Raw genomic sequence first — 20,768 nt, 5'->3', positions numbered from 1 at the left:
AAATAATGCTAAATATTCCTCTATTTTTAAAAATTATTCCTTACTTTGTTAAGGATTGTTTTTTAATTATATTATACAGATGTTGAGTTTTGCTTTGGTAGACTGTTTTGGCAGATATTTTTAAGCATTTTCTAATATGTTGAATATATTGAATGACAATAAATAACACTTTCTATTATTATCTCTTGGAATTTGTTGTCAAATAAAAATCTTTTTGTTCTTTATGGGTTTATTTTGTTGTCTACAACTTTACTGAATCTATTAATTATCTCAATTATTTTGTTTATTTCCTAGGGTTTTTTCCATAAACCGTCATGCTGTTAACAGATAGAAATAGTTTTATTTCCTCTTTGCTTATCCTTTTGCAGTGAATTTCTTTTTTTTATTCTTATTACCATCATTTCTAGAACTATGTCAGATAACAATGAGAAGAGATTCTTGTTTTACTCCTATATTTATTGGGAAATGCTTCTATTAATAAAGAATTTAAAAAGGCCACCAAAAAGTTATTAGCAGCTTCTAGTCCATTTACTTGCTTCACTACGTACTATGAAATCTCTGAGAATGGTCTATCCAGGATATGAGAAAGGTTATAAAAAAGCTTTTTAACTCACAGAGTTGCAGAGGATATAAGATCCTATTATAAAACCACCACATTTGGACCATTACAATCCCAGAGGTTTTTATAGAGGAAGGAGAAATGGCAATAAAGCGAAGAAAAATAGAAAAAGTAGCCAGAATGGATTCAGTATATATAGAGGAGACCCATACTGGAGGTGATTAAAATTGTGAGGGAATTGAGGGACTGACCAATCACTCTGTAAGCATTAATTATACTAAAAATGTGCTAGTATGTTAAAGTGCTAGTAATAAAATGAAAAGCCAGAAGCCCTTGCCCTTAAGGAACTCACAATCTAATGGAGATAGCACACATACAAATAACTATGTACAAATAAGCTATATAAATGATAAATAGGAAATAATCAATAGAGAGAAGGCACTAAGATTAATAGGGATTTAGAAAAGGTATCCTTTAGAAGCTGAGGTTTTAGCCAGATCTTTAAAGAAACCAAGGAATAAGCCAGGACAATTCTGAGGGACTTATGAGAAAGAACACTATTCACATCCAGAGAAAGAACTGTAGAAGTAGAAACACAGAAGAAAAACAACTGTTTGATCACATGGGTTGATGGGTTGATGGGTATATGTGACTGGGGATGTAGACTCTAAGCGACCACCCTAATACAAATATTAATAATATGGAAATCGGTATTGATCAATGACACATGTAAAACCCAGTTGAATTGCTCATTGGCCATGGGAGGGGGGTGGGAGGAGAGGGAAAGAACATGAATCATGTTAACCATGGAAAATATTCTTAATTAATTAAATAAAAATTTTCAAATCATAAAAAAAATTAAAGAAGCCAAGGAAGTCATGAGATGGAGATGAAGAAGAATATTCCAGGCATGAGAGAGATAGCCAGAGAAAATGCCCAGAGTCTGGAGGTGGAATGTCTGAGGAACAACAAGGAAGCCAGTGTCTGGATCAGAATGTATGCTGGGACTCTAAATTATAAGACTGAAAGAGTAGGGGGGGGCCTAATTTATGAAGAGATTTGAATGCCAAATAAAAGACTGAAAAGCTGAATGAAGACTAAAATGGACTAGAGAAAGACTTGTGTCAGGCAGCTCACTAAGGAGGCTATTGCAGTAGCTTAAGTGTGAGGAGATAAGGGCCTACACCAGAAGAGTGGTGGCAAAACAGGGAGGATATGAAGAGATACAGAAAAAAGATGAAATTGACAAGCAACAGATTGGCTAGATGGAAATAGTAAGAGACTAAAGATGACACCTAGGTTGCTGTCTAGGGGACTAGGAAGATAGTAGTGCCCTTGACAGTACTAAGGAAGTTTGGAAGGGACAAAAGAAAGACATGAAGATGCCTCCTCCTGTATCTTTGTAGAGGTTGTAGACCATGAAAATGGAACACTGTATATGATATCAGACTTCTTGAATATGCTAGGTTTGCTGAAAATTTGTTTTGCCTTTCTCATCTGTTATTCTTTACTACGAAGATTGCCTCAGAAAGAATGAGGGGAAGGGCACATTAACGTAGATAATATAAAAGCTAAAGATATTAGTGATAATGTATTTTTAAAAAAGAAAGGTAGTTAAGTTGATAATTATATATGCTGTTAAAAAGCAATCTTGTTTTGTTTTAATTATTTTTCTTTGTTATGGTAAGAGGAGTTCTATGGTAGATTTACAAGGGGGTTAATAAGTGACAAAGAATGAAAAACAAAATGTATACAACATTTAAAAAAATAGCTATTTTCCATTCCATATTTCCTAAAATACAAAGTCAACTAAGAAAAAGTTTCAAAGATGACTGAACTCAGAACTACAACTAGCAATAATTTTATCCTTTTATTTCTAACATGTTAATTTCAAAACCTTTAAAATCTTATATCAGGAAATGAACATAGTGTGAAAACCCAAAGGTATCAATAAAACTTAAAACAAAAAAGTATCGCTCCAAGTTTCTTCAAAATCCAAATGATTAAAAATAAAGACTGTTAATACTATGACATTATCTGAATAAAGATCAAGAAATAAGTTCAACAAGCATTAGAACACCACAGATTCTCAATTCTCATGTAAAGGTAAAGGCCCTTGCCAATTTATATCTTACCTGAGAAAATCCTCCCAAAATAATCCTATGAGATGGAATTCCATTCTTTACTTCTTGATCTATCAAAGCCTTAACTGTAAATAAAAGTAAGAGTTAATCAGCAAGATCACCAAATAGGCTTTGGCAAAGTGAGAGTCAGGTTCTTCCCCAAAATGCTTGTTTTATTGTTGTCTTAAGCGCCCACTAGAAATATTAATGAGTGATAAAACTTATTTCAAGTTTTTTTTAAATGCAACATTTTAAAGGCAAAAACTAAATTGGGGCACAGCTACCAAATATATTACATAATTTAAATCAAGGGATCATCTTTTGCTACTGCTAAAAGTCTTACACTCTGATACTTCTTGTTATAGAGATAAACTAGATTTTTTGAAGATAAATTAATAGTTTATCATATGAATGCCAACCTAATTAAGTTTAGAAAGGCTAATGTAAATAGATATTGAAAACTAGGTGGCATGTGATTTTTCAATCATGAAAAAATAATTAAACAAAAAAGCACAAAGACTAATTATAATTAATAAGCTGCAACTGAGGTCCCACAACAATAAAATCATTGACATTTTAAAGTTAGTTATATAAAAATAAATAAAATTTTCTATTAGTTCTTTTACAGATGACACACACAGGTTCCTATTGACATTCTCTGAAACTTAAGAACCTAAAATTTCAGGGAATATATTCAAAGTCATTTTCAAACTGATAATTTTTCAGGTGCTAGTTTTCTTATGATTTATGTATATTGATACTTATTAATTTTATTAAACATAATAACAAAATAACATTCTTCCTGCAAAAATCAAGCATGGATGAAAAAAAAAAACAGACCCCAACCAGTACAGACCCCTGTAAATAAATATAAAGAAATGAAAATATTTCTCCCAATTGACAAATGTGGCAAATTCCTGTCCTCAAAGCACTTGAGATGGCCTAGCTACTGGTTGGAATCTGTTTTCATTTCTGTAGTTTTGTTTTGTTTTAACATTTGCTATCTTTAGCTGTGAGGATTATATTAGCTGCACTAGTCAAATGACCTAACAGCCATAGGAATTGCCTTTCCCTCACAAATAACACAATTTATAGTCCCCCTTTCTAAAACTAGAACATACTCCTAAATCTCATAACTCATATCTGATTTTTGTTAGAGAGAGAGCAGAAGGGATGTCCTGTGGTCCTCCCTAGTTTAATCACCCTGAATCCCAAACCTTCCAGTACCTTCTCAACAATTTCTCTAAACTTTCTGTACACCACTGGAAGCCCCAATAAGTTGCCTTTTAGACACAATATTACCCACTCCCACTGGCCAGAAAGTGGGAAGAAAGGAAGAGGAAAAGGAAACCCTTAATATCAAGTTTGGGAGGAAAGGGGACAGGACACAAGGGAGAAAGATTAAATAGGAAGATATATATATATAAGTCAGATCTGCTAAAATTCATGTTTAAAAATTCTATTTGTCCTAATGGGATTGATATATTAGGAAACATTTTGAGTAATAACATCCTTCTAATGCCCACTTCCAAAAACTTCAGCCTTTGTCATGGTCAAGTGTCATATTTATTGATTATCTTTTCTGGTGCAATAAAAGTGTAAAAGGAGAAGGGCTGGTCCTCATCATCCATACCCCAACTACCATGCCTATCTCCTATCTAACCTGCTCCTGTAGCCAGAGCTATAAGCTATAAGCCATGCAGCAGCCCAGGGTTACAGTATTATAGTACTTATTTATGTATTTAACTATTGAACATGTATATAACCATGCTACCATTTTTATTATGTTCCTATCTTTTTAAAAATGGGTCACTGATAAAGCTTTTAAGTGTTAAGCCCCAATCCCATTTTCTCCATAAGCTCTGTGATTTTCATTTGAAAATTTTGTATAGCACAGTGCTTTTTGAAAAGACATGTCATGTTATAACAGAACTGCTTGTACCTAGAATCCCAACTTGGAATTCCATATTCTCCCTCAGAAGAACTGCTATATAAGAATGGTTAGGCTCTATAGTACTCCAGGTATATTAAGAACTAAATTGTTTAACCAGTTGACCTCAAAACCTAATTACTCTCTATTTTAAATTATCACCTATATATTATAGAATATAAGCTGCTCCCTCTAGGCTTACAACACTCTCCAATTTGTCTTTGCATTCTCAAAAATTGTGCGTATAGTAGGCTTGTAATAAACACTTCTTGGATTAAAGTGAATTTTAAAAACATTTTCAAATAATCAAGTTTGTAGTTTTGCTACCTATACTTTAAAAATATAATAATTGATATATTTCTAATATTATCAAAAAGTTCTTTAATTTAGATTTTAAACCAAAAGTTTTTATTTCTGGTCTTTGGGAGCAGCTAGGTGATTCAGTAGATATGAACATTAGCTTAGAATCAGGAAGACTTGAGTTCAAACTGTCCAGTTTAATTTCCCCCCCCCCCCAAGTCAGACTAGTCATCTTTTGATTTCTTTTTAACAAAGGGGGGGGGGGGGAAGAGTTCATTCCTATGCTATGAATCCTAATAAGATTTTCTTAATTTTTCAATACAATTTTATTTCTTACATGTAATGGCAAGAATCATGGGCACAATAATCAGGGTCAAGTGTGCCAGGTACAGCAAAAAGTGTCTGAGTTAGGAGACAACAAGCCCTTGGTGAAAGGAAAGCACCAAGCAGCAGGTCCAAGTTAAATGAACTTAACAAATATAAACACACACACACACACACACACACAATGTGCAAAGGACTATGACAAATTCTTGTCCTCAAAGCACTTGAGATGGCTTAGGTACTTGGTTGGAGTCTGGGTGAGTTGTGAAGGACAGAGCAGCATCCAGCTAAGCAAGGATTAATTTCTTTGCATTTAAATTTGTTTTTCCTATAGTATCAGAGCCTTGATTTCATCTTGACAATCCTACTACCTAAGTGAAAAGATTCAAGATAGTTGCCACAGCCAGAGTTCAAAATGAGCTCAATACGTAGTTTAGTAAAGATTCAGAAAAGAATTCTGTTCTCTGCACTTTAGCATTAAGTGTGAGATAATCTGTTCTACAAAATAGCCTAACTGGTTTTTCTGACGGGGGAAAAGGGAGGTGCAGAGATGTTATTTCATCAGTGTATGAAACTACTTCTACCATATCAACAATTGTTTTAGAACTTTTGGTCTCAGAGTTAACTGGAGCCAATGAGGGGTTAAATGACTTACCCATGGTCACACAGAGCTCATGTCAGCATTATTAGAACCTATGTTTTCATGATTCTGAGGTCACCCCTTTATCCACTATACTATGTGGATCCATCTCTAATGTCTAATGGATTTTTTCCACATTCTCAAGTACTAGTATTTCAATTAATTTTGAACTGGACAAAAACATTCAGATCTGAGAAAGTATCGAAATCATGGAAGCATAACTATCTTATCTTAAGGACTTTCAACGCAATAATGATCAAATACAAAGTTAACAATAAAAATCAACTTATACCCAAAGAAAATTTTCTTTATTTCACAGGATCAACCTGTTCTAGTCTCCTAAAGATCAAGTCTTTATGCTCCCAGAAGGCTAAGCAAACTATGTCACCAATTTTAAAAATGAATAATTTTGGCAAGTAATCTCATTCAACAATTTAATGTTATATGCTAACATTTTTTAGAGGAATAACTCTAACTTTAGGATTTGGACTTCAAAATAAATTTCTGATAAATCTTTTTAAAGTGTTGCAAGTTAACAAAGCAAAGTATCCAACATCCTCTCAAGGGACAATGATTTTAAAGTGTTTTATTAGGCCATTTTTTGAAATCTAGGGTGGTGTCACTGTTTTCTTTTAAAAAGTACAATTTCCCCCCCTCAAAGTATAATACACTAATAAAATATTCAAGGTGTCTAAGATTAAAGGTATTGGAAGTACAATAGACAGATCTGAGCATAAAGCTTGCATCAAATGGAAGGAGCACCATTTCCATTTTTAAGCCCAAGTAACTCATAAAAATTTTTATTATTGAAAACTCAGCTACTGAATTTAAGACATCTGAAGATTCAGTGCTACTGCTTTCTAAAAAAAGGAATGTCTTGGGGGCAGCTGGGTAGCTCAGTGGATTGAGAGCCAGGCCTAGAGAAGGGAGGTCCTAGGTTCAAATCCGGCCTCAGACACTTCCCAGCTGTGTGACCCTGGGCAAGTCACTTGACCCCCATTGCTTACCCTTACCACTCTTCCACCAAGGAATTAATACACAGAAGTTAAGGGTTTAAAAATTTAAATAAATAAATAAATAAAATTAAAAAAAGGAATGTCTTAACCTAAAGCCCATAAATTTAAAAAAAAATGATAACTATAATTCAACATAATTGGCTTCCTCCTTTGTAATTCTTTGTATTTTATTTTATGCATTTAAAAACATCATTCTATTCTGAGAAGGGATACATAAGATTCACCAAATAGCTAATGGGTAACACAAAATAAGGTTGGCAAACTTTGTATTCAGAGTTTTCCTGATTCACTCAATTATTTGTGATACCTACAAATCACTGGGTTCATTGGTTGGTTGGTTGTTTTTTAAAAGTATACATATAACCTGCATTTATTTTTCTGTAAACATATTGTATCTCTCTAGTAATGGGAGCTGCTTGAGAATTATTCCAATTTTGTATTTGTATTCCCAGAGCCTAGCACATTTAATGTTCATATTTAAACTGATACATTTGTCAACTTACTATTTTCTGCCGCTTGTTTTATTCCCTGTTCATCCTCCTGTGAGTCAGGAGAGAGTCCAATAATATCAAACCTAAAAAATAGTATTTAATGTTAATAAGTATAAGGCTATTATTAGATTTTAGGAACTATACTCATGAAGTATGCTATACTAAACTTATGGTGGACAGAAGCAAAGTAGAGACATGATCTACATCTTAGATGCTAAAGACATGTCTGGCTATAAAGAAACACAGATCTTTGGAACCTGAAGTGACCTTAAAAGATACTCATTTAGTTCAACCTCCTTGTTTTGTAGATGATTAAAATGTCCTTAACAGGTTAAGTAATTTGTTCAAGGTAAAACTGCCAGTTAGTGGCACATCAAAGACTAGATTCAAGAAGTTACCAAACTATTTAATTCAAAATTCTTTCAACCACTTCCAAAATACAGTCTTTGCTGACTGCCTAGCCCAATGCAAGAGACTCTAGCAATTTTTCTAATCTAATCCCATATATGCCCAATTTGAAGAGATAATTATAGGAATTCTCTAGTACTTTATTTCCACTAATAAAGTATTTCTCATCATTAACTAAACAAATTAACAACATGAATGGGATTTTAAGTTCAGAAACTTTTAACTGAGAGGAAAAAGTAAAATTAAATGATAAGAATATTTTTATAAAAAAAATTAGAGTATAATATTCTCTTTTAGACAAGCATGTGACTCACTTTATATTAATAAAATCATTTTTTCTATTATTACATCTTAAAAACAATCTTGTATAATTGGTAAGCATGGAAAACACATTGGAGAAAAGCCTTCAAACTGAATTTTGAGTTACCAAGTAAAATGATTTTTTATAGCCATATAATATTCAGAACAGGATTTTTTATTCTCTGGACTTTTCACTAAACTATGCGACTACAAAGAGATGGTCTACCATAGTATGTCTACCATAGTATATCATTAGTAAAAGCTTGTTTCTTCTCTTGGACGTATGTACATGTTCTCAAAAAAAAATTGTAGATAAAGGATTCCAAGTCTCACTAGATACAAAAAAGGCTCATCAAAAAATTAACATTCCTTCATGATTTTTAAAATGTAGGCATAGAAAGACAAAGATTAAAAGAATCTAAATGAATCAAGAAATAGCATTATTTGTAATAGTCAAACATAGTTATTCTCAAAAAGATCATAAGAAGAACAAGGATATTATCCATTGCCCCCACAATTATTTAACATAGGGACAGAAAGGTTAATTATACTAGGATGACTATTGGGGTTAGAACTATGATTTTACTGGCATAGAGATCACCCAGATGACAAACCTCCCACCTCCAAAAAAAAAAAAAGTAGTTCCTTTGCAATTTAAGAGCTGCTTAGGGGGCAGCTGGGTGGCTCAGTGAATTGAGAGCCAGGCCTAGAGACAGGAGGTCCTAGGTTCAAATCTGACCTCAGACACTTCCCAGCTGTGTGACCCTGGGCAAGTCACTTAACCCCCACTGCGTAGCCCTTACCACTCTTCTGCCTTGGAGCCAATACACAGTATTGACACCCAAGACGGAAGGTAAGGGTTTTTAAAAAAAAAAAAAAAAAGTTGCTTAAATTCAGAAAAGTGAGTTTAAGTGATTGGCCAAGAAATAGAAAGAGACTAAGAGCCTAAGGAAAGAGAAGTCTAGAATTATTCCCACTTACATATATTATATTTTTCTTAGAAAAGCCCAGTCAATGAAAAAAAATTAATAGTTTTGACTATCTAAAAAAATACAAAAACAAAAGAAATCACTAGTTTTTCTCTTTACTTCTAACAATACCCAGAAGAGTTATGATAATATTCCAATTAATATCACAAATATCTGATTAATCTACCAAAATACATAGAGGACCATATGAATGACCATATGAATAAAATACAAAATTCAGCCATGTCAGACTTTTCTATCCCTTGGGTTTCTTGGCAAGATATTAGAGTGGTTCGCCATTTCCTTCCCCAGTGGACCCAGTGGATTCTTTGGTCAGGCAATAAGTTGTTAAACTGCTTGCTCAGGGTCACACGGCTAGGAAGTTTCTGAGATCCAGCACTTTTACCCACTGAACCACCTAGCCGCATCAAGAAATAAAGCATGACCTGAATAATTGTAGATAATCTCCAGGCTAGTTCCTACCAAACAGAAAAAAAGGCACTATCTAAATTATTATCTCATCTTTGTCATGGCAGTTCCTTTCATTGATGGGATCTTTCAAGTGTGCCCATTCTTTGTGACTCCTGTTCACATGTTCCTATAAGTTCATGACTTGGGGGTAGTAGGGAGCACTCTACATGTTGGAGGTCTTCCTTAATTTCTCCCAACACTGTAAGAGCACCCTCTAGTTGCCCAATAGTCATCCCTTTTTCTTGCCATTTGATTGGTCACCTTCTCTTTCCACTGGACAATTCCTTGATGGGTTTTCTTATTCTTGTGTAAAATTTCTCACTGCTTATTCATATATTGAACACTCCTACCTAACCATGTACCTCTGGGTTACATCTGTACGATACCCCTTTAAAGAGTTGTAGTCCATATCTCACGTGATGCAGTGGAGTGGTAGAATGTTATGATTATTTAAGAAGTCAGTAAAGGAGATGTATAATTGCTCCAAAGCAATCCACCTCACTCTTCCTCACTTATTCAATTCTGGGCCTAACTTGTCCATCTGCACTATCTGTCCTAGTAATAACAACAATAATCATAGCTAACATTTATTTATATGGCACTTCAAATGTGCCAAAGTGGTTAAGCACTTTACAAATATTATCTCATTTAATCCTTACAACAATCTTGGGAGGTGACCAGGGTGGCAAAGCTAGTGTCCAAGGCTGGATTTTAACTTGGATCTTCCTGACTCGTGATCCAGCAGTCAATCCACTGTCACCTCCCTGCCCTTAACTGCTCTCTGACCATAAATATCCCCATACAGACACTGGTAGACAAGCTCTATAGGTTGTCAATATGTGTTGTATGAGCAAAGACATTTTTCAAACATTTGGTCTTCCTTCTGTAGATGGTGAAGTTAAATTCCTTTGAAAGATCTCTTTCAAGAGGATTTGCAGAGTTCTAGGGCTTTATGGGAATAGTACAATGTCAAACAAGAATATCTGGATAATTCCTCCATCCTCGTTGATCTGGACCCTGCCTGATTTCCCTCACAGTGTTAAATACTGGTAAGTATATATCCCTGGTTTTATAATTTTTTTATGAATTTTTTATGAATTTTATAATTCAGTTGATATTTAATATAAGAGAGTTGCTCAACAGTGTTATTTATGTTATTATCTTCCAGGGATCTTGAATAATTTTAACGTATGGGTGGGAGGACATTTTACTGCAAGTGTCTATACAGAGGTATCAAATACCAAAATAAATCCTAAGAGACTAAACAATCTATAAGGAAAAATTTCACAATTATATGTAGAGGAAAATTCATGGGCACTACAATCCTTCCAGTTAAATGGGTTTGTAAGTTTGACATCATACCTTTTATTTCCACTTACATGACTATGCCCCTAGTTCAGGGGCTTTAAGTATCCAAGCCTAGACTATTACACCAAAAGCCTTAAGGCTGATCTTTGCACCTCAAGATTCTCCTCGCAGCTGCCAAAGTTATTTTCTTAAAGAACAGGTTTAAACATATAATTCCCCAATTTTAACTCCAATGGCTCCCTTCCTCTGAAATTTCATGAATTGAGGAAGAGGAGGATGGATTATCATTGGGAAACTGTCCTTTTCCTCTTATTTTCTTTTATGTACATTGGAATATAGCCAAATTAACCTTCTTACTCTTCCATCTCCATGATGATTTTGCAGTGGTTATCCCCATGGCATGCACAAAACACAAACCCTTTCTCACCTCTGTCTTTGAAACACTTACCTTCAAGGGTCAGGCAAGCATCAACATCTATATGAAGCCTTTGACTACCTAGCTGCTAGTATCTTCTTGCTCTCTCCCTCCACTAAAAATATTATCTTTCTTATATATCTTTTTCTCTCATTTCCAGATTTGTTAACTCTTGGAGCCCAAGATATATACCAGCTCATTGGATATACCCACTGGCACAATAGTAGACATTTAATAAATTGAAGTGGGGAAAGAAACTAATAGTACCCTAAATCAATAGACTTCCATCAGAGCTAACCACCATACTTCTACCACAGGTATTCCTATAACATTCAGTTGTGTTTTAATTTCTTTTGATTGCAATTCACTTGATCTTTCTCCGCTTTAGGGGTTATGTTATAGATCAACAAATGCTCTTTCCTATCTAGTTTCAAGTCTCTAAGCTGGGAGTACTTCAAACCATTATTAAAAAATCCCTCCCAGCCTGTCTCTCTCTATCCCCCATTCCCCATCTGTCTTAGCAGCATTTAAATCTTAATCATGCTCATATGAGTACACGAATAACAAAGAAGTCTTAACATAAAACTGCTTTATTTAAAGCAAGTACAAAGAAAACAGACAACTAAGCAATAAGGACTGGTAAAAGAATCATCTGAAAGACTTGAATATAAAGAAGGAAACTATAAGTAAATTAGGTGAACACAGAATTGTTTACCCGTCAGATCTAGGGAAAGGAAATTTAAGACCAAGCAAAAGTTAGAAAATATTACAAATGTAAAATAAATAATTTTGATTACATTAAATTATAAAGGTTTTGTACAAACAAAACTAATGCTATCAAAATTAGAAGGGAAGTAACAAATTGGGGAAAAAATCTTTGTAACAAAAACCCTCTGACAAAGGTCTAATTACTCAAATTTATAAGGAGCCAAATCAATTGTACAAAAAAGCAAGCCATTCTCCAATTGATAAGGAAGAGACATGAATAGGTAATTTTCAGATAAAGAAATCAAAACTATGAATAAGCACATGAAAAAGTGCTCTAAATCTCTAATAATTAGAGAAATGCGAATCAAAACAACTCTGAAGTACCACCTCACACCTAGCAGATTGGCTAAAATGACAGCAAAGGAAAGTGGTGAATGTTGGAGGGATGTGGCAAAATTGGGACATTAATGCATTGCTGGTGGAATTGTGAACTGATCCAACCATTCTGGATGGCAATTTGGAACTATGCCCAAAGAGCGCTAAAAGACTGCCTGCCCTTTGAACCAGCCATACTACTGCTGGGTTTATACCCCAAAGTGATAATAAGGAAAAGGACTTGTACAAAAATGTTTATAGCCACACTTTGTGGTGGCAAACAATTGGAAAATGAGGGGATGCCCTTCAATTGGGGAATGGCTGAACAAATTGTAGTATATACTGGTGATGGAATACTATTGTGCTCAAAGGAATAATGAACTGAAGGAATTCCATGTAAATGGAACAACCTCCAGGAATTGATGCAGAGTGAAAGGAGCAGAACCAGGAGAACACTGTACACAGAGACAGATTCACTGTGGCACAATCGAATGTAATGGACTTCTCTACTAGCAGCAATGCAATGATCCAGGACAATTCTGAGGGACTTATGAGAAAGAAGACTATCCACATTCAGAGGAAGAACTGTGGGAATAGAAACACAGAATAAAAACAACTGCTTGAACACATGGGTTGAGATGGACAATGATGGGGGATGCAGGCTCGAAACTACCACACCAATGCAACTATCAACAATTTGGAAAAAGGTCTTGATCAATGACACATGTTAAAACCAGTGGAAATGCGCATTGGCCATGGGTGGGGGTGAAGGGGAAAGTAAGAGCATGAATCATGTAACCATGTTAACTTTTCTAAAAAATAAATGTTAATAAATGTTAAAAAAAAAAAAAAAGAAAAGAAAAGAAAAACAACTGATTGATCGCATGGGTCGATGGGGATATGACTGGGGATGTAGACTTTAAACAATCACCCAAGTGCAAATATCAATAATATGGAAATAGGTCTTGATCAATAATACATGTAAAACCCAATTAAACTGCTCATTGGCTAAAGGAGTGGGGTAGAAGGAGGGGAGGGAAAGAACATGAATCATGTAACTATGGAAAAATATCCTAAATAAATTAATTATATAAAAGTTTTCAAATTAAAAAAAAAAAAGAAAGCATAATAGGAAAAAAAAAAGATTCATCTGCCCACAAGAGGGTAGGAGGACAATGTCACTAAGGGATGAGAGTGTAGAATTCACTAGGGTCTATCTACAGAACAACAGGTACAGCATCTTGCCTCATTCTGTTGGACTTAACCTCAGTCTTGATTATCAGTCCTAATAACATAATAAAATGAGATAGCATGATTCTAACCTAACTCCCTACAACAACTGAAATTCCTTAAATGTTATGGCTAGAATAAAGGACAGTTCTGTGTTTCCCTACAATATTTCAGCTCTGCACACAAATTCTCTCTCAGTGGCAATGTAAAGGTCAGCAGAAACATCCCAGCATAATGCTGCAGGATCTCATGTTCTCCCCAAAGTGCCCTTGATCAATTCTTATAGCTCATAATGTTTCCACTCTCCCCAAAGATAAGGGAAAGGGGACTGAGCTCTCAAACACAGTCACAGCCCCTTTAGTCCTTGAACCAAAATGTACTAGAGATTTTCTGACCTGACTTTGCGACTTCTATCGCCAGTGTGTCCTACAACTACTTGGTCAAAATAGATATTACAATATAAAGTTTAAAAGCTTCTACAAAAGAGGCAGCTGGGTAGCTCAGTGGAGTGAGAGCCAGACTTAGAGACGGGAGGATCCTAGGTTCAAATCTGGCCTCATACACTTCCCAGCTGTGTGACCTTGGGCAAGTCACTTGACCCCCCTGCCTAGCCCTTACCACTCTTCTGCCTTGGAGCCAATACACAACATTAACTTCAAGACGGAAGGTAAGGGTTTAAAAAGGTAAAGGTTTAAAAAAAAAAAGCTTCTACATGACAAACTAAGGTAAAATCAGAGGGAGACATTAAGAGAACAAAAATATTTCTGTACTAAATATCACAGATTGTCATCTGAATATACCAAAAACTAGTACAAGCATTTATATACATAGATACATATACATACTTAAATGAAAGCCATTTCTCATTAGTCAAATGGTCAAAGGATATAAGAAGTTTTCAAGAGAAAAAATACAAACTCTCAACAACCAACTCAAAAATGTTCAAAATCCCTATCAGATGAATACAAATTAACCCTTAAGAAATTCACCTCAAATGCATCATACTAGCAAAGATGCTACCTGGTGGCGCTGTGAATTGGTTCAATAGCTCTGGAAAACAATCTAGAATTATGCAAAATAAATCACTCCACTGTTCTTTTATCATAAAATTCCATTTCTGGAATTCATGAAGGGTACTGACAAGAAAAAACATATACATATATATATACACATATATACACACACACAAATAAAACCAATATGTAAATATCGGTTTTATTTGTTTTAACAAAAAGTAGGAAACAAAATATGTATACAATGCTTGGAGAGAATAGCTAAAAAAAAAAAAATCAAGACATTTTTATTCCTTCAGAAACTTTTAATTTCTGGGTTTTTTTTGTGAACTTTTTCTTCTGTCAAAGAATTCTTCCTCTTTTCTAAGTCAGAACATATAGAAATATTCCTCAAGCCCCTTTATTTTCTTCTTCTCAATTCTATTACCATTTTCTAGCAAGATAATCCACTTATATTTGAAAGACAAATTAGTGACTGACTACCACAGGCAGAATAAGAACATAAAATTTTAAAAAAACAAAAAAACTGATGGTTACTGCAATAGTGCTTGGTGTTCATAGTTCTAGGTTGAATAGCTTCCTCCTTCTCCAAGTCAGCAGAGGAACTACTTATGTCTGTTCATCTTTTCTTAGGTCACAGATGTGTGATTTTCAGGAAAATCTACTTTTAAAAACCTCATCATGATTCCCATACCTTTCAAGCTTAATTTGTTGATTTATTACCAAGTAATCAACCATTTCCACTTAAAAAAAAAAACAAAACAAAATAAAAACTCTTGCCTTCTGTCTTAATATCAATCCTGTGTATTTGTTCCAAGACAGAAGAAAGGTAAGGGCTAGGGCAATGGGGGTTAAGTGACTTGCCCAGGGTCACATAACTAAGAAATATATCCAAGGACAGACTTGAACCAAGTCCTCCCATCTCTGGGCCTGGCTCTATCTGAGCCACCCAGCTGCCCCTATTTCCTCTTTAACTATACTCATAGCACAACAACCAACACAAATTTCCAACGTTGTTTCTTATAAGTATTCAATCTATGTTGTAACTTATAATTAAAGCAATTTCCATGACACTGTACTCACCTATCCTCAACTATTTCTGGAGCTACTATGATACTACTTCTTAAGCATATGTCCAAAGCATAAAACTTTCCAAATTTATATTAAAGAATTGAAAAAAATGTTTATGTTTAAATAGATAACTATTCAAAACAAAGCCATCCTTGAATTATTCTGATAGAACATTCCCCTACCTATTCTTTTTGCCCCATCTTATAATTCTATCCTTAGTGTAAGGAGTTCCTGGAGATAACTTCCTCTATCAATGCAAACTGTACTTTCTCTGCAACTTGGAGCCTTGAGTGATCAAGGTCACACAGCCAGTAATGGGTTATAAAGAGGGAGAATTTGAATTCAGGTCTTCAAGTTCCTGATCTACTATGTCATGCTATCTAAATAATAAGACAAGCTTATTATTAAAGAATATACTTACCAAGAAGGCATAGCCATTTTCATATTCAAGGTAACAGGCATAACCGGTCTTTAATAGGTGTGTGGGGGGAGAGGAAAAAGAAAAAATAAATAATTTTTTATTTAAATTAATTTTATTTCAATTAAAACAGTAATTTCAATATTAAAGTAAGAACTATTAATTTTTATCAATTACAACGAATTACTTAAAGTCTATTCTGCACAATAAAAAACCATAATTATTAATTTACAGTTTGCATTTCCTGTTACTTCTGAGAGGCCCTTCAAAAAAAAATTTTTTTTTAAAGACTGGATCTTCTCAGAGTTCTGCTAGGTTGGAATGCAGGGAAACTATTCACAGATCAGTAGGAAACTATCCTACTACTGACTACTGATCAATACAGGATCAAACAACCTGACCTGGCTCTCCTCTCCTTAGGAAATCTGGTCTCCTCCTCCTCCCTTAACCACTCACTGATCACCACATTAATGCTTAAACTTTTTGTGAACACTCAATAGGCAAAAGGTGCTGGCCACACAGAGATCATCAGCATCAGCCTCAGCCTCCCTCGCTGTTGTGATTTCAGGCAAGAACCATCACACTCTTTTCTTTCTTTCTTTTTTTTTTTTTTAAACCCTTACCTTCCACCTTAGAATCAATACTGTGTATGGGCTCCAAGACAGAAGAGTGGTAAGGGTAGGCAATGTGGGTTAAGTGACTTGCCCAGGGTCACACAGCTGGGAAGTGTCTGAGACCATATTTGAACCTAGGAGCTCCTCCCATCTCTAGGACTGGCTTTCAATCCACTGAGCTACCCAGCTGTCCCCACACTCTACAACACTTTTTGACAAAGTCTATTTGGACATTAGTTGAATATTACTTTAAAAAATGAACTCTAAAGTATGAATTGATGAAGAATGAAGTAAAGCAGAATAAGGAGAGTAACTCAGTAAATTTTAACATTGTAAAGATAAACAACTTTGAAAGACTTAAATCTCTGATTATTGCAATGAACAACTATGATTCCAAAGAAATGATGATGAACCAATACTACTCCTTTTAAGAGAGAAGTAATTAATTCAAGATGACAAATGAGATATATATTTGGGGGCATGGACAATGTGGAAATTTGTTTTGTTTGAATAGGCTTATTATTTACAAGGTTTTTTTTTAATGATGAGAGGCTATTACTGAATTGAAAAACAAAATAAAATGAACAAATGAACAATAAAAGTTTAATTTGTGAACAGTATCAACATTTGTTAGTATAGAATAGAAACCATTAATTCTAAAAAGTATAGAAAAGTTCTCCAACACAACAGGAAATCAATTGTTACTGTGCCAAACTACTAAGCAAAAAGATTCTGGATTCTCATTCATGACATAATATCTGATTACAAAAATAGTAAGATACTAAGGTTATTTTATTAAGATCACTACTATACACACTGCATGGCACTTAGGGTTTAATAAATTTTTTTCACTTGTTCATTTAACCACAGTGCTCAAACCTCTTGAATGGTATTGCTCTATCACAAAGATACTTAACCTGAAGCTCCTGAGATAGATTTCAAGGAATCTATTACATATGTAAACCAATGAACTTTATTTTCTGAATTTAAAAACATTATTCTGAGGTCATAAGTCTCACAAGACTGCAAAGTGGTCTATAACACAAAGTTGAGAATCTTGGCTTTAAAGTATACCTATACCAAAAAAGGCTTAAAACTACATAAGCACCATCACTAAATATTAATAAAATGTCTTGTAAAAGGGAAATGATTTTGGCTGAAATGTGAGGGAATTTTTATTTTTAGATATCTCTAAGAACTAGGATTACCATAGAAACCAACTGACGAACAAATCATCCTTCACTCAACAAATATCTTTCAAATATACACAAAATATAGTTGAAAGTTAATTGATTCCATCTCCATTAATCCTAAATCGGAGATAATTCAAATGAAAGATAAGCTAAATTTATAGTTTGCCTAATGTAATAAAAATGTAAACAATTATAGGAAATGTTTAATATAGTTCAGAATAAATTTTCATACAGCTTACAATGATTCACTAGCTGCAAATCATTCTTTATTTTCTACAGCAAGTCCCGTAGGCTTATAGAGAGGACTTTTACGAAGGAATTATACTAAGCAACAATATGTTAACACCCTAATCATTACTATTTATATTTCAATGAAATAAAAATCACAAAAATTAATAAGGGTATATAGATGGAGAGCTAAAAGGAACCTATTTAATCTATACACACAAGGAAGCCAAGATCTGGTGAAGTGACTGACTGCTCAGGGTCACACAAGCAGTAAATTAAAGAGCTAGAATTTCAACTCAGGTCCTCTACCTTTAAACTTGGGGCTTTTTCCTCTATACCATGCTACCTCTTTTGATTTAGAAGTTCAAATTTGCCTTCCTTCCAAATAGTCAGATAATCAGGTTTTCTGTACATTTCAAATCTCATTATAATGAGACACTATGGACCTACGTAAATTCTTTGGTTAGATTATTTTAAATATATAGGTGATCTTGACAATAATCTTTTATAGATATACTTTTATTGTAAGAAACTTAACTTTGTAAATCAGGTCAAAATGAATTGTAGGGGCAGAAAGGTGGCTCAGCAAAGAGCCAGGCCTAGATACTGGAGATCCTGGGCTCAAATTTGGTCTCAGACAATTTCTACCTGTGTGACCCTAAGCAAGTCACTTTATCCACATTTCCTACCCCTTTATCACTCTTCTGCATTGGAACCAATAAACAGTATTGATTCTAAGATGGAAGGTAAGGGTTAAAAAAAAAAAGGAGTTGTGGATATCTTTCAACTTCTGCATATTCAATCTTAAAATGCCAACAGGAGGAAAAGATATAAAGATAATTATTACACTGTCCCTGCCAGCATGAAACTTACAATCTAGATATTATTACTAATGAATTCTCAAGTTGTGAGCCTAAGTGGTTATTGCTGAATTTTTTTCCCAATCTAATGAGGGTTTTTTATTTCATATTAAGAAAGCAAGAGTCAGGCCTAGAGATGGGAGGTCCTAGGTTCAAATCTGACCTCAGACACTTCATGGCTGTGTGACCCTGGGCAAGTCACTTGACACCCATTGCCTACCCTTACCATTCTTCTGCCTAGGAGCTAATATACACAGAAGTTAAGGGTTTAAAAAAAAAAAAGCAATATTTCAGCTTTTAAAATATTCTCTTGTATAGTAACAAAATATTATAAAGACACAATCAAAGTATTAGTGTTATGCTTAATTCCTTTGAGATAAAATTTTCCTTCAAAATACATTTTTGGAAAAGTATCAATTTCATCACAGTTCAAACCTTTGATTCTGGCAGTGAGATGAATCTGAAGTCTCAGGGTAATGATAGAGAAAACACTCTAGTTTTTGTTTTGGTTTTTTTCCTGGTCAAACTATTCCAACCTTTCCCAGACTTATTAACAAAAAAAGCTTAAGTAAAAATACTTACGCATGAGGACAAATATATTTGACATGTGAACTTCTGATACCTGCAAAAGCTTCTGCCCAACCATGCCTGATGGAGAAAATTTCAAATTATTTTAAAGTCATTTGATAAACAATGTTTTATGTTAAATGTCAAGAACAATACTTTTAAAAACAGTCTTAAGAACAAGTGTTTATTCTTTTAAAAAACCTTTCAAAATATACTTTTAACTTAAAAAAAACTTCCAAAACTAAAAAAAAATTTCAGCATTAAAAACAAGTTCACTACTATAAGAATTATAAAGATTCTGTTTACCCAAACTTATAACTCTATTGATAGGTGGAACTCCCAATGAGGAAACCCCATTTATCAATGCAGTTTACCAACTTTTGTGTTGTTTCTAGTCATAAAGATGCTTGGGGCACGGAGAGGTTAAATGACTTGTACACAATTACATATCCAATTTTGTCATCAGTCAGGGGAAACACCATCCTGTCACCAAAAGGATTATACAATGTCTTTTTTTTTTTTTTTTTTGGTAAAGCAACAGAACACTTCAAAAGGATTATAGCATCCAAAACATCATCATTATGTACAAATGCCTTACATTCTTACAGCTTTACCATTTTCCAAAATATATTCACAGATTAATTCAATTCCATTCAAACAAAAATTTATGTGTACAACATTGTGCTAGGCATTAGAAAGACAAAACTTTTAATTCAAGGTAACTTTAGGAAAAATATCATTAGCATTAGTGGGAGGAGTGAGTCAAACCTAAATTTCTTTAAATTAGTGATACATAAGAATCTGAAAAGCAGAAATGAAGATAAAGTATTTTCCAAGAATGAAAGATAATTTTGTGCAAATGCATGAACTCAAATAAGTCAATGTCATCTTAGGGAATAATTACTATTATAGTCTGGCTAGGCGGTAAAGTTTATAAAAAGGAATAATATAAAAGAAAACTGGAAAGGTAGGTTGGAACCAATTATAAAAAGCCAGGCATAGGAGTTTATTTTTAAAGCTAGAACAGCAGGGGGCAACCTAAAGAACACAGGAAAGGGGCATTTTTTATTTCATTCTCAGTAACCTAGTTAAATAAGGGTTAAGAAAAAAATTATTACTCTTATTTTAGAAAAATGAGGCTCAAAGAGTTTAACTTGCCAAATCAGAGAGAAAGATTGCCAAATCTAACATTCTCTTACTATACATGTTTCACCTCATGTGATCTCCTTTATCAAGAG

General features: G+C 34.0%; 1 protein-coding gene across 4 annotated transcripts in view; it reads right to left on the bottom strand.

Annotated features, from left to right (window-relative positions):
* LYPLA1 (lysophospholipase 1) overlaps positions 1-20,768 on the bottom strand; it is a 45,721-nt gene that overhangs the window by 10,230 nt on the left and 14,723 nt on the right. For 3 of the 4 annotated variants that reach the window (XM_044666272.1, XM_044666280.1, XM_044666296.1), the window contains exons 3-6: positions 19,546-19,611; positions 16,072-16,119; positions 7,396-7,466; positions 2,695-2,768 (exon numbers count right to left, since the gene is read on the bottom strand). In XM_044666272.1, coding sequence (XP_044522207.1) covers positions 2,695-2,768; positions 7,396-7,466; positions 16,072-16,119; positions 19,546-19,611 — 259 coding nt within the window. The remainder of the gene's footprint in view (positions 1-2,694; positions 2,769-7,395; positions 7,467-16,071; positions 16,120-19,545; positions 19,612-20,768) is intronic. The other variant, XM_044666289.1, reaches the window with a different exon arrangement.

The sequence above is a fragment of the Gracilinanus agilis genome, chromosome 1 (genome assembly GCF_016433145.1).
Source record: "Gracilinanus agilis isolate LMUSP501 chromosome 1, AgileGrace, whole genome shotgun sequence".
In the NCBI taxonomy this organism is placed as follows: Eukaryota; Metazoa; Chordata; class Mammalia; order Didelphimorphia; family Didelphidae; genus Gracilinanus; species Gracilinanus agilis.
Note: the sequence above shows the minus strand (reverse complement) of the source record. Positions and strands in the feature narration are given on the sequence as shown.